At 45.0% G+C, this 14933-nt stretch overlaps 1 protein-coding gene across 2 annotated transcripts in view; it reads left to right on the forward strand.

Annotated features, from left to right (window-relative positions):
- VSTM4 (V-set and transmembrane domain containing 4) overlaps positions 1-14933 on the forward strand; it is an 88250-nt gene that overhangs the window by 34766 nt on the left and 38551 nt on the right. Inside the window, exons 5-6 of one of the 2 annotated variants that reach the window (XM_072971168.1) lie at positions 5173-5206; positions 10834-12073. In XM_072971168.1, coding sequence (XP_072827269.1) covers positions 5173-5206; positions 10834-11047 — 248 coding nt within the window. In that variant the 3' untranslated portion in view covers positions 11048-12073. Of the gene's footprint in view, positions 1-5172; positions 5207-10833; positions 12074-14933 lie in introns of those variants that run through there. The other variant, XM_072971166.1, reaches the window with a different exon arrangement.

Below are 14933 nucleotides of genomic sequence, written 5' to 3' on the forward strand. Positions count from 1 at the left end.
CAAGGCTGTTTTGCTGTAAAGGGGCCAGGCTTAGGGGCGTGACAGAGAAATCTGCCTGGAGCTGCAGGCCCTGTTAGACTGTAGGCAGGATCCAGGAAACAGAGTGACGTAGGTAGTTCAGTACGCGTTCTTCTCCAAAGCCAGCAAGGCAGACCAAGACACACTCTCCTGGCCTCCCACAGAACCCCTGAGACCCTGGATCCTAACTGCCCTTAATCCCCTGGGATGGGCTCCAGATGGCCTTGTGTGCACGTGCGCTCAGTGTCAGAAACCCCTGTGAGCTGTTTAGAGCTTTGCCTGAGCACCTGCTGCGGGCCAGACCCCTCTCTGGCCCCTCCGCGTTCTCATGAATCCTCACCACGAGCTTGAAGACCGGCCTTATTACACCCATTTAACAGAAGACACAGCTGGGAAACCAGGGAGTGGCAGCGCCTGAGCACAGCCCGCTCCGCAGCGTCCCGTATTTCTGTTCAGGAAAACCTCAGCCATCTGGGGGCTTCCCTTGCTGAGGAATTTTCCTTCAGCCCTCCGCGTGGTGGTCACTGAGGTCCTCCCCAGACAGCTCCTCGGGGGCCTGGCATTGGTCTGGTACAGCTGCTGCCAGCATCCCGTAGCCCCGGCAGGACCGTGCGGGTCAGGCCTGGTGTTACCCTCCCCCGGACCCCGGAGCCCCAGGGCAGCGCTGCCCACACCTTCAGGAGCAGACTGCTCCCCTGGGAACCTGCTCCAATGCAGATTCTGATTCGGGGCATCTGGGGAGGCCTGAGAGTCTGCATTTTTAAAGTGATCTCAGGGGTCTCACTTTGAGGAGCAAGGCCTTCAGATCAATTCTTCACTCTCTCCTACTCAGCACCCTTCTTTTGCAACGAGGATTTTGAAGTATTCCCATGAAACTCAGAGATAAGCTATGCTCGCTGGGCCCCTGGACCCCCTTGTTATGTAGATGATTCTGGGTTTTCTATGCAAGTGGGTGTTTGCTGGGCCTTCTGCATCCTGGCTGAGTGTGTGCGAGCCACAGAGCACCCCGCTTTGCAAGGATGCTCACACACATGTGGGAAGCAGAGGAAAGAGCCCAGCACCCATGCTCCCACTCCCTCAGCAAGATCTGTCTGAAGGCGAGGGGATAGAGCAGTGGTAGAATGCCTCATGCATGAGGTCCTGGGTTCAATCCCCAGTACCTCCATTAAAAAAATTAATAAACTTAATTCCCTCTGTCCCCCAAAAAGAGAAATTGGAAAAAACAAAAAAAAAGATCTGTCTGAAAAAGGACATTAGAGATTAGAGTAGCTCTCTCTGCCCCGATGTGATTCCCCCGGTGGCCCCTGAGATAAACACAGCCCATCCTGGAAGCCAGGGGACCAGAGGCCCAGCCCTCTACTCTCTCACCTTCCTGCGGCCCTGCCCTCACCCGGGCCTCACTGCCCTGTCTTCCTGGGGTGCTCCTTGTTCACTGAGCTGAAGCTGATCGCACCCGTGTGTGACTTGCTTTCCACTTCCTCTGAGCTGTGTCTCTGTCCCTGCTCTTTGTGGGTGCAGACGCTGCAGCTCTGACACCCTGGAAAGTGCCAGTCCTGGTGGCCCAGGCCCGAGCCCTGAGTTACCCTAGTGGTTCCTCAAGCACACTGCTTCCCGAAGGTCTCGGCTTCTTTGGGCGTTGGTTCCGACCTGCCGCTTTGAGGTGGCCCTGACAATCCCCAACTTTCTTTGTTCTAAAAGTACAGATTTAAAGGCACCGGGAACCAGGCAGGGCAGGAGAGGGGTCTGACCCCTTTGTCTCTGCTCCCGTTTGTGATGACTGCGTTTAGCCGGTGCTCGATGTGCTAGAACCCTGGCCCCAAAGGGGACCTTCCCAGACACCGGCTCTCCGCTGCCTCCCGTGGCGATGGGGTCAAAGGGCCTGTGAGCTTCTCTCCCAGAAGAACAGGAAAGAGGGGGCTGGGGGCTGCCTCCCACCCACAGCCACGCTTACTGCAGGGAGGAGGCCATGAAGCACGGAATGGGGCGGCTGTGGACAAGGGAACCCTGGGATCTTGGGAGGATGAAGGGCTCACCGCCTGGCATCAGAAACCCTCGGACAACCCCCAGCGTGAGCACCCCCCTCCAGACTCTTCTGAGATGCAGGGTCAGTCCTCCGAGTGCCTGGAAAGGCTCGGTGGCTCCTGTGGGCTCACTGTCCGTGAGTGGGTGCTCGGAAGCCTCCCCAGTAGCCTTGGAAAAAGAGCCCTGGACCTCAGGCCCAGATTCAGGCCCTTTACTTGAAAAGCAGGTATTCTCAGGCCCCCAGTAAACATCCTGAGCCTGCGGGTGTCATCCCTGTGAAATGGGCATGAGTTCCTCTCACCTTGCAGGGCTCTTGGGGTGCTTTTCCCAGTGCTGGGTCCCACCCGAATGACCTCATTTTAACTTAATCACCCCTTTAAAGGCCCTGTCTCCAAACACAGTTGTATTCTGAGGTACTGGCTTTTAGGGCTTCAGCATATATATTTTGGAGCAGGCACAGTTCAGCCGAGCTGTGTGACCTTGAGCAAGGTTGTTAACCTCTCTGGGCCTCAGTGTCGTCCACTGTAAAAATAGATATGATGACAAGGTTATTGTGAAGATTAAAGGAGACTACCAAGTTGTGCTCTTTGAACATTTTTGCTTGCAGAGCCCCTAAAATGCACCATTGAGCATTTTCTGTTGATATCAAAACTTTTTCATCATAAGTGTAAACTATTGCAAAGGATATAATTTCCAGAGCATCACAAATATTGATATCTAAAAGTAAAATGGTTGAACCTCTCCTTTACATCTGAATATCATGAAGTTAGTAACAACATCTGTTGATTTAAAGGCTCTATGAACAGGCTTTAGCTGTTAGAAATTTTATGTTGTCCCTTTTTCTCCTTGAGTTTTCATCCCCAGTCTACTTCCCCTACAAAATTTTATTCTACTTTAACACAATTTTTGTTTTGAAAGCCGTTTATTAACCACCCTATGCTATTACTCTGTAAAATAACATGTATAAAGTTTTAAAGTAAGATTTTAAAAAACTTCCTTATTCCACAAGTCTCTAGGTGTTAAATTTTTTTTTCTGGATTAAGTTATCAATATTGCACAATTAGTAAGATTTGGAAAATGAGTATAAATTTAATCAAAACTACATAAATATATTATAAATTTAGTTAAATAATTAATAATCATAAGAAGTAAAATGTTATTGGAGATACATTTTTATTGAAATGGATTTTTATTTTTATTTCATATACCCTTGTAGGAATTTGCTTTGTGGTGGAATCCAGCATCATATCTAGTCCTGTTTTTTTAATAGATGCTAGCTCTGAAATACCTTGTTCCGTATAAAAAGCGGCAGGAATGGATGAAGCTTTCTTATACCGCTCAATACTTTAAACTGCTTCTGAATTAAATGTCAAAAGTTACACAATGGTCTATCATCAAAAATGATTTTAATACTCTACCAGCTGACAGCTGGATGAGGTCATTATTCGATCCTTGTTGAAAGCAGAATATGGAAATCCTTCCCCACAGTGAAAAGTTTAGTTGCCCAGTCATTAGTCATTCACTTTCTCAGAAGTGGCACCAATATTTCAGATCATCTCTTGTTTGGTGCCCAGTGGTTTTAACCCTCAGGACAGGTCTCGGTGGTACAAATCAGGATGGATGAGAGGTGCTCCTTGATTTTATGAAGTGAAACGGATGATAGGACAGGGGATGGAGGGAGACGGATACAGCCAGACCGCAGGTGTGCTCCAGGGGAATGAATTTGTATGAAAGAATACCGCGGGAGGTGAGGATACAGAAACTGATGTCCTTTGAACTGTTCTTCCTAAGAGTGCCCAGAGGTAGGCAAACCCAGACTAAAGACCAGTGATCTACATAATAAGCGTAGAATAGGGCCAGGAACATATGATGTGTTCAATAAATGTAACTGTGGTTTTATTATTGTCGCATCTATAAATTCTCCAGCACATGGGAGGTACTCAGTAAATGGAATGCAGAAAGAGTTCAGCTACTAATAATGAATTGGACCAGATAAACCCCCTTGAAAGCCCCCTTGAAAGCTGAGAGTGTCATCCCGGTCTGGTGCCTGCATTGTCACCTGCATCGCAGCATACTCCAAGTGCAGAAGCTTAAAACAACAGCTGTTGCATTTGCTCACACTTCTGCAGGTCATCGAGTTGGGCGGGGCTCAGCCGAGCCGAGCAGGTCATCTGGCCTCAGCCAGACCATGCAGGCAGCTGCAGCCTGCTGGTGGATCAGCGGGGGGCCTGGCTGCTTTGGGGCCTCCGCTGGGATGACTTGTGTCCGTTCCGTGTGGTCTCAAGCTTCTCCACGTGGTAGCAGAAGAGTTCCCTGCAATGAGAGAGAGAGAGAGAGCACAAACCTCTGTGCATAAGGCCTTTTATGCTTCGGCTTGTGACCCACTGGCTAATGTCTCACTGGCCAAAGCACATCATGTGGCCGAGCTCAGAGTCCGTGTGGGAGGGAGTCACACAAGGGTGATGTGTGATTCCATGGGGCCATCGATGTGACACATTACTACACAGCTCCAGGGCCCAGTGGCTGTTTCAGCTTTACTTCTGAGCTTAGACTGGACATTTGTTAGGATAACTTCCTAGATATTCTTATTTCCCCTTTGAAGCTAGAATCTGGTTTTTCTCAAGGAGATCAACTGTGGAGGATGTCATTGCAAAAAAAAAACTATTTTTCCAAGGGCTCCTCTTACTCCTGAAACAGCAGTGATTAGAGAACAAAAACCCATTTTACAGGGCGGAGGGTCTAAGTGGAGACAGGTTGCCCCAGGAGGGCTTTCTCATGACGAAGGCAGAGCTCAGAAGTTGAGTGACTCTATTACGTCAAGACCCTAAAGGTTAGAACCCAACTCAACCTGGCTTGGTGAAAAACTGAACGTTTTTTTGGCTGTGTAATCAGGAAGTCTGGGGTGCATGGCTTCTTGCCTGGCTTGGTCCAGGTTGGGGACAGTATCAAGTCACTGCGGTGTCCTTGCTGTGGCTCTGCTTCCTCATCCAGAGAGACGCATGAAAGCCCTGAGAGGTGGGTTGTGCCAGCATCCGGGTACCATGTGGGCGTCTACGTTTCCTGGTAATTGCTGGAGCATATGTGTCTAAAGCAGCTTTTATTTACCATCTTTCTTTCTTTTTCCTTTCACAGTGAGACATTATTTGGTGAAATGCCCTCAGAACAGGTAGGAATGTTTTCTTCATTTTTTTCTTTTCAGGGAAAACTCTGTGCTATCTTGCTTTCTTATGATATTACCAAGAAATTGGTTTACATTCATCTCTTTACCTTAAGGTCTGCATATTGGTTCACACATTGGCCTAAAGATGTGTGTTCTGCGTGCACTTGCATGTGGCCAGATTCCACGCTCTGGGTGTCACCCCCAGAGGGGCCAGGTAGCATGTGGCTCGTGCTGGCCCAACATGCCTGCTGGAGGAGGCTTGGCACCTGCTCCTTGAGGATGGCTCCCCTATTTAGGAAGGGATGGGCAGGTGGACAAAACCACTTTGATGCCTTCTGGACACAAAACACTCATGATCTCCTTCCCATGTCTGCTTGTCCTATGCCCCACTGTAGAATGTGAACATTGGTGACAAATGTGCTAAGATTCTAGCCTTTTAGCTGGTAGGACCCACCTCACAGGTAACAATAGTTAGAGTAGATATTGCAAACTCATAGTATTTAAAAATGTGAGACTTCTGGTCCAGACAGGATGGATTAGATCAGTTTCTCCTTGCTCTTCTCTGCTAATAAACATAACTGTGAATCCTGGAAATAACATAAGAGACAAACAAAGAAGGACTCTGAAAAGTGGCAAGAAGATTATGAAATCCAAAGACAAAGAAAAAAAGTCTTAAAACCAACCAGAGAGAAACAATGTGTTACCTACGGAGAAACACAAATTTGAATTATAGTGCATTTTTCATCTGAATCCATGGAGGGCAGAAAGAAGTGACACATTTTTCAAATACTGAAAGAAATAAAAGAATAAAAAATACATAGGATTGACCAAAAATGAGAAATAAATATAGCAAAATATGTGGGATGCAGCTAAAGCTGTGCTAACAGGGAAATTTATAGTATTAAATGCTTACATTAGAAATGAGGGAAGTCCTCAGATCAACATTCTAAAGTCTTAACTCATGAAATCAGGAAAAGAGCAAAAAAAAAAAAAAGCAAACAGAAGCAAGGAGATAGTAAAGATCAAAGCAGAAACTGAGGAAATTGAAAACAGCAAAGAACAGAAGAGAAAATCAATGAAACAAAAATCTGTCTCTTAAGAAACCATTGGGGAAAAAAATGGGCAAAGGGTACACACAATCTCTCTGCTTTATTTCTTATGACTGTATGTGAATCTACAATTGCCTCATAAAAGTTTCCATTAAAAATGTATTTGGGTACCTCTGGGGGATCCTGTTTACAGTCCCAACAGTCCTTATTCATGACTGCTTTGTGTTCCTGCTGCTGAGATTGGGATCCTTAGAAAGAAACCCTGTTACTGATACGAGAATGCAAATTTATTTTATTGAAAGCATACTGTCGACCAGGTGCTGTTCTAAGAGCTTGGGAAACAGCAGTGAAGTAAGGAGACAGAAATCCTGGCCTTCGTGGACCTTAGCAGGCAGTGAGTACAAACGTGTATGTGCCCAGGAAAGATGTCTGAGTATGGCTGAGTGAGGGGATCTGCAAGTCCTCTCCCCCAAAATCAACTGTAAATCTGAACAAAATGGACAAAAATAACCATTTTAGCACTCTGGAAAGACCAAAGGCATATATTAACCTGAGAAGCTTTTATGCTTTAAAAACTGCTGATAAGAAGAGTGGTACTCTGTGGAGTTTTGGGCTGCTCTGATACGCTCTTCTCCCAGCTTGGCTGATGAGGAGTTTCCTTCTGGGCAGGGAGTGCCGTGAGGGTGACCAGCTTCTCTCTTGTGGTGGAAGGTGGCTCACTTGACTTGGAGCGGTGTGCAGTGCCCACGTTCAGCAGCATTGTCAGTGGAAATAGCAGTCTTAGAGCCACTGAGCAGGGAAGTCCAATGGCTCTACTAGTCTGAGGTTTGGGTCACATTTGGAGCAAGCGTATTTCTGGCTGAGACACCATGCATATGCAGAGGTGAATGGAGAACCCTAAAGAATAGAAAAAAGCTACACCATGTAAGCTATGCAAATAGTGACAATAAGAGAAGCGGTAGCTAAGTTAATATCAGATAAGATGCTATTTAAGATCAGAAATCTTACTAGAGACAAAGAAGGGAATTTTATCATTATGAAAGATCAACACTTCAGGATGATATAACACATTATATGGACCTAATAACAGAGCCTCAACAGAAATGAAGCAAAAACAGGAAATTGAAAGATGAAATAGATGATTCTAGAATAATACCTGGACATTTCAATGCTCCACTCTCAATAATTGATAGAATGACTATACAGAAAATCAACCAGGTCACAGAAGATGAAGCAGTTTTTCCTGAAAAGTAAGAAAACTTTGCCCAATGGCTACATAATATATTCTTTTCAAGTGTACTTGGAACATACTCCAGGATAGAGCATATGCTAGGTCATAAGACAAATCTTTTTAAACTTAAGTATTTTATGTGTGCAGGAAATCGTGTGAAGTCTCCTCTCTGACCACAACAGAACTAAGTAAAAATTAGTGACAGAAAGAAATCTGGGACTTTCCTAAATGTTTTGAAATTTCAAACAGCACACTTATTTTAAAGTCAAAGTAAGTCAAAGAAGAAATCAAAAGAGAAATTAGAATGTATTTTGGATTAAATAAAAATGAAGACACAGCATACCAAAACTTATAAGAGGCAGCTAAAGTTGTATGTAGAGAAAAATTTATGGCTCTAAGGGCTGGATCAGACTTAAGAAGAAAGGTCTAAAACCAATAACTTAAGCTTTCATCATAAGAAGCTAGAAGAAGTGTAAATGAAATCCAAAGTCAGCAGATATAATAAAGATTAAAACAGAAATCAGTGACATGGGAAACACATGCACCCATCCTCACCCACCCTCCCGTGTACACACACACAAAGAGAAATATCACTGAAACCAAAAGTTGGTTCTTTGAAATGATCAATGAATCTGATAGATCTTAAGTTAGACTCTCCATGAAAATGAAAAAGAGAGAAAAAAGCCAATTACCAACACTAGGGAGGGAAAAAGGAATGACTACAGACCCTACAAAAAGTAAAAGGCTATAATCCTTGTAATCTAAGTTTATTCTAATAAATTAGACAACATAGATGAAATGGAAAATTTCCTAGAAAACACTAATTTCAAAAGCTGATTCTGAATAAATCTGTAATAAGTCAAGAAATTGAATTGTTAGCGAGAAACTTTCCAGCCATGAAAATCCCAGGTCCACATTGCTTTACTGGTGGGCATATCAAGTATTCAAGGAAAATAAGAATACCATTTGCAGCAACATGGATGCTCCTGGAGAATGTCATTCTAAGTGAAGTAAGCCAGAAAGAGAAAGAAAAATACCATATGAGATCGCTCATATGTGGAATCTAAAAAACAAAAACAAACAAACAAACAAAAACAAAGCATAAATACAGGACAGAAATAGACTCATGGACAGAGAATACAGACTTGTGGTTACCGGGTGGGGGGGGGTAGAGGGTGGGAAGGGATAGACTGGGACTTCAAAATTGTAGAATAGATAAACAAGATTACACTGTATAGCACAGGGAAATACACACAAAATGTTATGATAAATCACAGAGAAAAAAATGTGACAATGAGTGTGTATATGTCCATGAATGACTGAAAAATTGTGCTGAACACTGGAATTTGACACAACACTGTAAAATGATTATGAATCAATAAAAAATGTAAAAAAAAAAAAAAAAGAATACCAATCCTTCACAAAGTCTTTCCCCAAAACTGAGAAAGCATAGCCTTTCAACAAATGCTGCTGGGACAAAATATATAAAGAACACTTATAACTCAATAATAACGTGACAAATGACACAGTTAAAAATGGATAGAGAAAAAATAGAGATGGCCAACAGGCACATGAAAAGATGCTCAACATCTTTAATTATCAGAGAAATGCAAATTAAACTACAGTGAGATAGCACCTCACACCTGTCAGAATGGCTATCATCAAAAAGACCACAAATAACAAATGTTGGCAAGGATGTAGAGAAAAGGCAACCCTCATACACTGCTATGGGAATGTAATTTGGTACAGCTACTGTGGAAAACAGTATGGAGATCTCTCAAAAACTAAAAATAAACTATCATATAGCCCAGCAATTCCACTCCTGGGTATATATCAAAAAAGAAAAAGAAAATAAGAATTTGAAAAGATATATGCACCCCTATGTTCATAGCAGAACTATTTACAGTTGCCAAGATTTGGAAGCAACTTAAGTGTCCATCAACAGATGAGTGGTAAGGAAGATATAGTGTGTGTGTGTGTGTGTGTGTGTGTGTGTGTGTGTGTGTGTGTATAAAATGGATCCCAGTGTATGTATGTAATGGAATACTACTCAGCCATAAAAAATAATGAAGTTTTGCCATTTGCAGCAACATGCATAGACTTGGAGAGTATTATGCTAAGTGAGATAACTCAGACAGAGGAAGATAAATACTGTATGATATCACTTACATGTGGAATCTAAAAAATAAACTAGCAAATATAACAAAAATAGAACAGAGTCAGAGATAAAGAGAACAAACTAGTGGTTATTAATGGGGAGAGGGAGGGGGAGGGACACAAAGTGGGGAGGGGATTAAAAGCCTACAAACTGCTATGTATAAAATAAATAAATAAGCTACAGGGATATATTGTACAAAGTAGGGAATATAGGCAATATTTTATAATAACTATAAATGGAGTAGATCCTTCAAAAATTGTGAATCGCTATGCTGTATACCTAAAACTTATATAATATTATACATCAACTATACCTCAATAAAAAAATGGACAAAAAAGATTTGAATAGGTATTTCCCTAAAGGTGATATATAAATGGCTAACAAGTTCATGCAAATATGTTCAACATCATTAGTCATTAGAGAAGTGCAAATAAAACCAAAATGTGATGCCACTAAACACCCAGTACCATGGCTGTAATAAAAAAGACGATGTCAGGCATTGGCCAGGTTGTGGTGAAACTGGAACCCTGTACCCTGCTGGTGGGAATGTAAAATGGTGTGGCCACTTTGGAAAAAAAACAGTTTGGTGACTTCTTAAAACACTAAACATAGACTTACCATATGACCCAGCAATTTGAGTGATAGGAATCGATCCTAAAAGAGATGAAAACATATGTCCACGCAAAGACATGCACGTGGTTGTTCACAGCTGCTTTATTCATAATCACCAGAAGCTGGAAACAATCTAAATCTATCCATCAACTGGTAAATGGATAAACATGTATTACTTCATTCAACACAATACAATTTGATCATAAAAAGTAACACACTGCTGATCTATGCTACAACTTTGATGAACCGCAGAAACATCAAGCTAAGTCAAAGTAACCAGATGCGAAAAATTACATACATACATAAGTCGGATTCCGCTTATTTAAAATGTCCAGAAAAGGTAAATGTATAGAGACAGAAAGTCGATTATTAGTTGCTGAGGGGTGAGAGAGGGGATAGGAATTGACTTTAAATGGGCAAGAGGGAACTTTTTTGGGGTGATAGAAATGTTCTGAAACTGTATTGTGATGGTTGGACAACTTTATAAATCTACTAAAAATTATTGAATTGTGTACTTATGATCTGTGAATTTTATGGGGGAGTAAACTATACCTCAGTTAAGCTATTTGTTTCTTTTTTAAAGCTTATGCCCCACCCAAAAGTCTCTGAGGACTGGCATTTCAGATGTGGAGGGAGATTATGACTGGGGTGGTCAGAGGTGTGCTGTGATTGAGTTCGTGTCTGGCCTTCTGTTAGCCTGCAGCGCTGGGAGTTTGGACCCCGCTTCCTTCCATGCCCTGGACTTCCCCCTCAGTTGCGCGTATTCTGAGTTGGTGCCGAGGCTGGAACCTCAGTGAGGATGTGCCGCCAGCCCACAGACCTGCCTCTGGAAAGCCTGGCTCTGCTCCACTGCACCCCAGACCCTGCAGGGGCCAGGCCCGCCCCCTCAGACCTGGTAGTGGGCACCCTCCCATCTTGCATTCATCCCTCTGATTAGAACCTCATGCTGATTTAACTTAGTGCAGCCCATACCCTGTGAACTGGCCCATCCTTGCCCTGTTAACTGGCTCTGTCTCTGCAGCCCAGGCATTTTTTTTCCCATCCCTGCTCCCATCTCTGCTCCCAGACACCCCGTCTATCATCTGAGCTATGGCTGGGACCCTGGAGTCCCAAACCATGATGGGGACCAGTGTCCTTCTCTGTCCTCTGACCACTTCCTCCTAAGGGAGCCTGGGCAGAGAGCAGAGGACCAGGGCAAGATGCCAGGAACGGGGAGGGACCCTCAGGCAGAGGCCGCACATTGGCGCTGAGGCTGCGGTCACTGAGAGAGGGGCCTTGCCAAGAGACAGAACCTGGGGACTCTAGGGAATTCTATGACTTACTGAGAGAAGTTCAAACTGAAGGAAAACAAGTCTCATCTTGAATGTGTGTCAGCCCTGAACAGAAGTTGCCATCTCCGGGGAGGAGTGGCCCTGACCTTTGGGCCTAGGGGGCCGTTCCTTTCCCACGGCAAAGTGCTCGCTCCTGGAGCAGAGAGCTGGGCCTTAGTGAGCATCTTGGGATTCTGCAAGATTTTAAACATGCCCTAACTGGGGCAAACAGCCCTGAGAGCAGTACGAAACTGTACCCCAAAGTCCTGGAAAATCAGATTTGAAATGAAATGCCACCAATTACATAGAGTTATCATGTGTTTCCACACTACGACACATCTTCAGTGCACTCCGATGCCTTCCTTCCTGTAGGTCAAGTTCAGGAAGGTTGTCGAAGGGATGGATGGGGGCACCAAACAGGCAATTCCTGCCAGTACGTTTCCTGCCCTTTTGCTTGACCTCTTCTTTTTAAAATTTTTTAAAAATGTTAAATTAAAAAAAATTTAAGTGTAATCGGTTTACAATGTGTTAATTTCTGGTATACAGCATAGTGATTCAGTTATACATATATATGTATGTTCCTTTTCATATTCTTTTTCATTATAGGCCATTACAAGGTATTGAATATAGTTCCCCGTGCTACACAGTAGGACCTTGTTGTTTATCTATTTTATATATAGTAGTGTCTGCAAATCCCAGACTCCCAATTTATCCCTCCAACCCCCCCTTTCCCCCTGGTAACCATAAGCTTGTTTTCTGTCTGTGAGTCTGTCTCTGTTCTGTAAATAAGTTCATTTGTCTCATATTTTTTTAGATTCTACATATAAGTGCTACCATAGGATATTTTTCTTTCTCTTTCTGGCTTACTTCACTTAGCATGACAATCTTCAGCTATTGTAAATAGTGCTGCTATGAACATTGGGGTGCATGCATCTTTTCGAGTTAGAGTCCCCCCTGGATATATGCCCAGGAGTGGGATTGCTGGATCATGTGGTAACTCTATTTTTAGTTTTTTTAAGGAATCTCCGTACTGTCCTCCACAGTGGCTGCACCAAACTACATTTGCACCGACAGTGTAGGAGGGTTCCCTTTTCTCCACACCATCTCCAGCGTTTATCGTTTGTAGACTTGCTTGACCTCTTCTTCCGGGTTGGAGATAATGAAATATTTGCAAATGGGTGAAATTAAAGTGGACATTGGATTACCTGTACAGATAGCAGTTACAGCTGAAATTTTCCAAGTTTTCTGGTGCATCCGCCTCCTCAGGTATAAAGAGTCAGGTGCCCGGACTATTTATATGTTGGATAAATTACAGGCACAGCTTTTCTGTGGTTTGTGAGCTTAGTTTACAGCATTTTTCAGTCTTTTCTGAACCATCAGGGATTTTTAAACATACCCCCACAATCGAAGTACGGGATTTAATTAATAGTTGTATTGTTCAGGATCTTGGAAGACAGAGATTTGATTTCAAAGAGAAGCTGAAGATATGTGCTCAGAGCTTAGGTGTATCACTACTTGCTTCATTTGTATAATTTCGAATAGCAGTAGTAACGTTACAGAACGTTTATTCCGTCTGTAAAAGGCAAGCCCCTGTGATGGTGAAAGGTTCTGCGGCCGTGCTGCCTTGGTTCATATCCAGGCTCTGATTGCTGTGTGCCTGTAGCTAATTTTTCAACCTCTCTGATAAAATTGGGGCACTAATAGCCCAGCATGTAGCGTTGCTGGGAGGATTTCCTGAGTTAGTGTGTAAAGTGATTCCAACAGGTAATGGTGAGCCCTGTGTAAGTGGTTCTCTTCTTATTCAGTCAGTATTTCTGTGTGATTTTTCTACATAGGACAGCTTGTAAGGCCCACAGAACAAGGATGGAATAACACACAGCCCAGGCCGTTGAGGTCTGCATCTAGCAGGAGACCCAGAGAAACAAAAGCGTGGCAGCATCATGGGACGCCCACGGAGCTGTCACGGGCACCCACAGGGGGCGCCCGTAACCCTGTGTCAGGGGGCAGCGGTGGGAGGGAAGGCTTCCTGGGGGTGAAATTTGGGCCAAGTCTTGAAGGATGAGTTCGAGCGCTCCAGGAGAAGAGGGATGGGAGAGGGCAGCACAGGGAGAGTGGATGATGGTGCGGTGTCCTGGCCAGTGTGACAGGAGGGACAGCGAGGGGTGCCAGTGCTCATGCACTAGCCCAGGTGTGCCTGGAAGCTTGGATCTGATTGTGAGAGCTTTCACACAAATAAACACAGAGTAGACGCTGCGGAAAAGTCAGGGCAATGGAAGGAGCGGTGGGAAGGGTACGGATGCTGGGGCTGGCCGCCGCTGCCCTGCATCCCTCGGCTTTGAAAAGTCCAGCGGGCTCTGGTCACAGGCATCGATTTGTGGGTGTCGTCCCCTCTGTCTACATTCACCTGAGCAAGCAAGGTGGCCGGGCAGGGACGGCAGACTCGGGTGTGTGTCCCTTGGCCTCCCTCCTCCACCCCTGACGCTGCTGCTGGGACATCTGGTCTTCACCCCACCCCCGGGGCTCAGGCTCAGCTTCCTTCTTCCAAAACCCGCTGGACGGAGACAGTCATGAGGAGGGAGGGCCTGTGCACTGGGGCCTGGTTGTTATTCCTGAAGAACGTTCCACCTGGTTTCAGTGTCAGTTCGAGCCGTGCCACCCAGCATCTTGGTGATGGTGGACCAATCACTCAGCTTCTCCGGGAGTGTTTCACCCTCCACAAAATGGGCACAAACGCGTCCTTGTCCCTGTGGCTCAGGGACATCGTGAGGATTCAGTGAGAGGAGAGCGGCCGTGGGCTGAGTCCCCGTGACTGCTCACGGGCTGCCCGTGCACCTCTGCGGTGGAAGGCTTAATGCGAGTTATTTCTAATCCTCATAAAAACCCTGCAAGGCACAAATTAATCTCCCCAGACTAAGAACGTGAATAAAACTGCCAATGGTTAGATGGGTGACCAGCCGTCTGTACTATTTACGAACCTTTTAATTGCAGGTGACAGAAAAGCCAGCTCAGGTAGTCTTACCTGGCCGGGGGCTTGGCTGGCTCACCTGACTGGGGATGCTGCCGTGGGTGGGCCTCAGGGCGGCTCGATCCAGGGGACATGGGGTGGTTGGGGTGGTGGCTTCTGTTCCCGGCTCTTCTCCTGGAGCTGACGACGTGCAGGCAGCACATGCCTTCACCCTGGGCTCGTGAAGGAGTCATCTTGCTTCCTAACCGCCAAACACAGGTGCACCTCGCTGTTACGGGACCAGCCTGAACCAAGCACTGTGGCCAGAGGAAAAGATTGTGCTGAGCAGGGGTTAGGGTCAATCCTACCCAAACATGTGCCTTCAACCCTGAGTGGGCAAGGGGTTGGAGGTGGGAGGGGGTGCTGGGC

Source organism: Vicugna pacos, chromosome 11 (assembly GCF_048564905.1).
Source record: "Vicugna pacos chromosome 11, VicPac4, whole genome shotgun sequence".
Classification (NCBI taxonomy): domain Eukaryota; kingdom Metazoa; phylum Chordata; class Mammalia; order Artiodactyla; family Camelidae; genus Vicugna; species Vicugna pacos.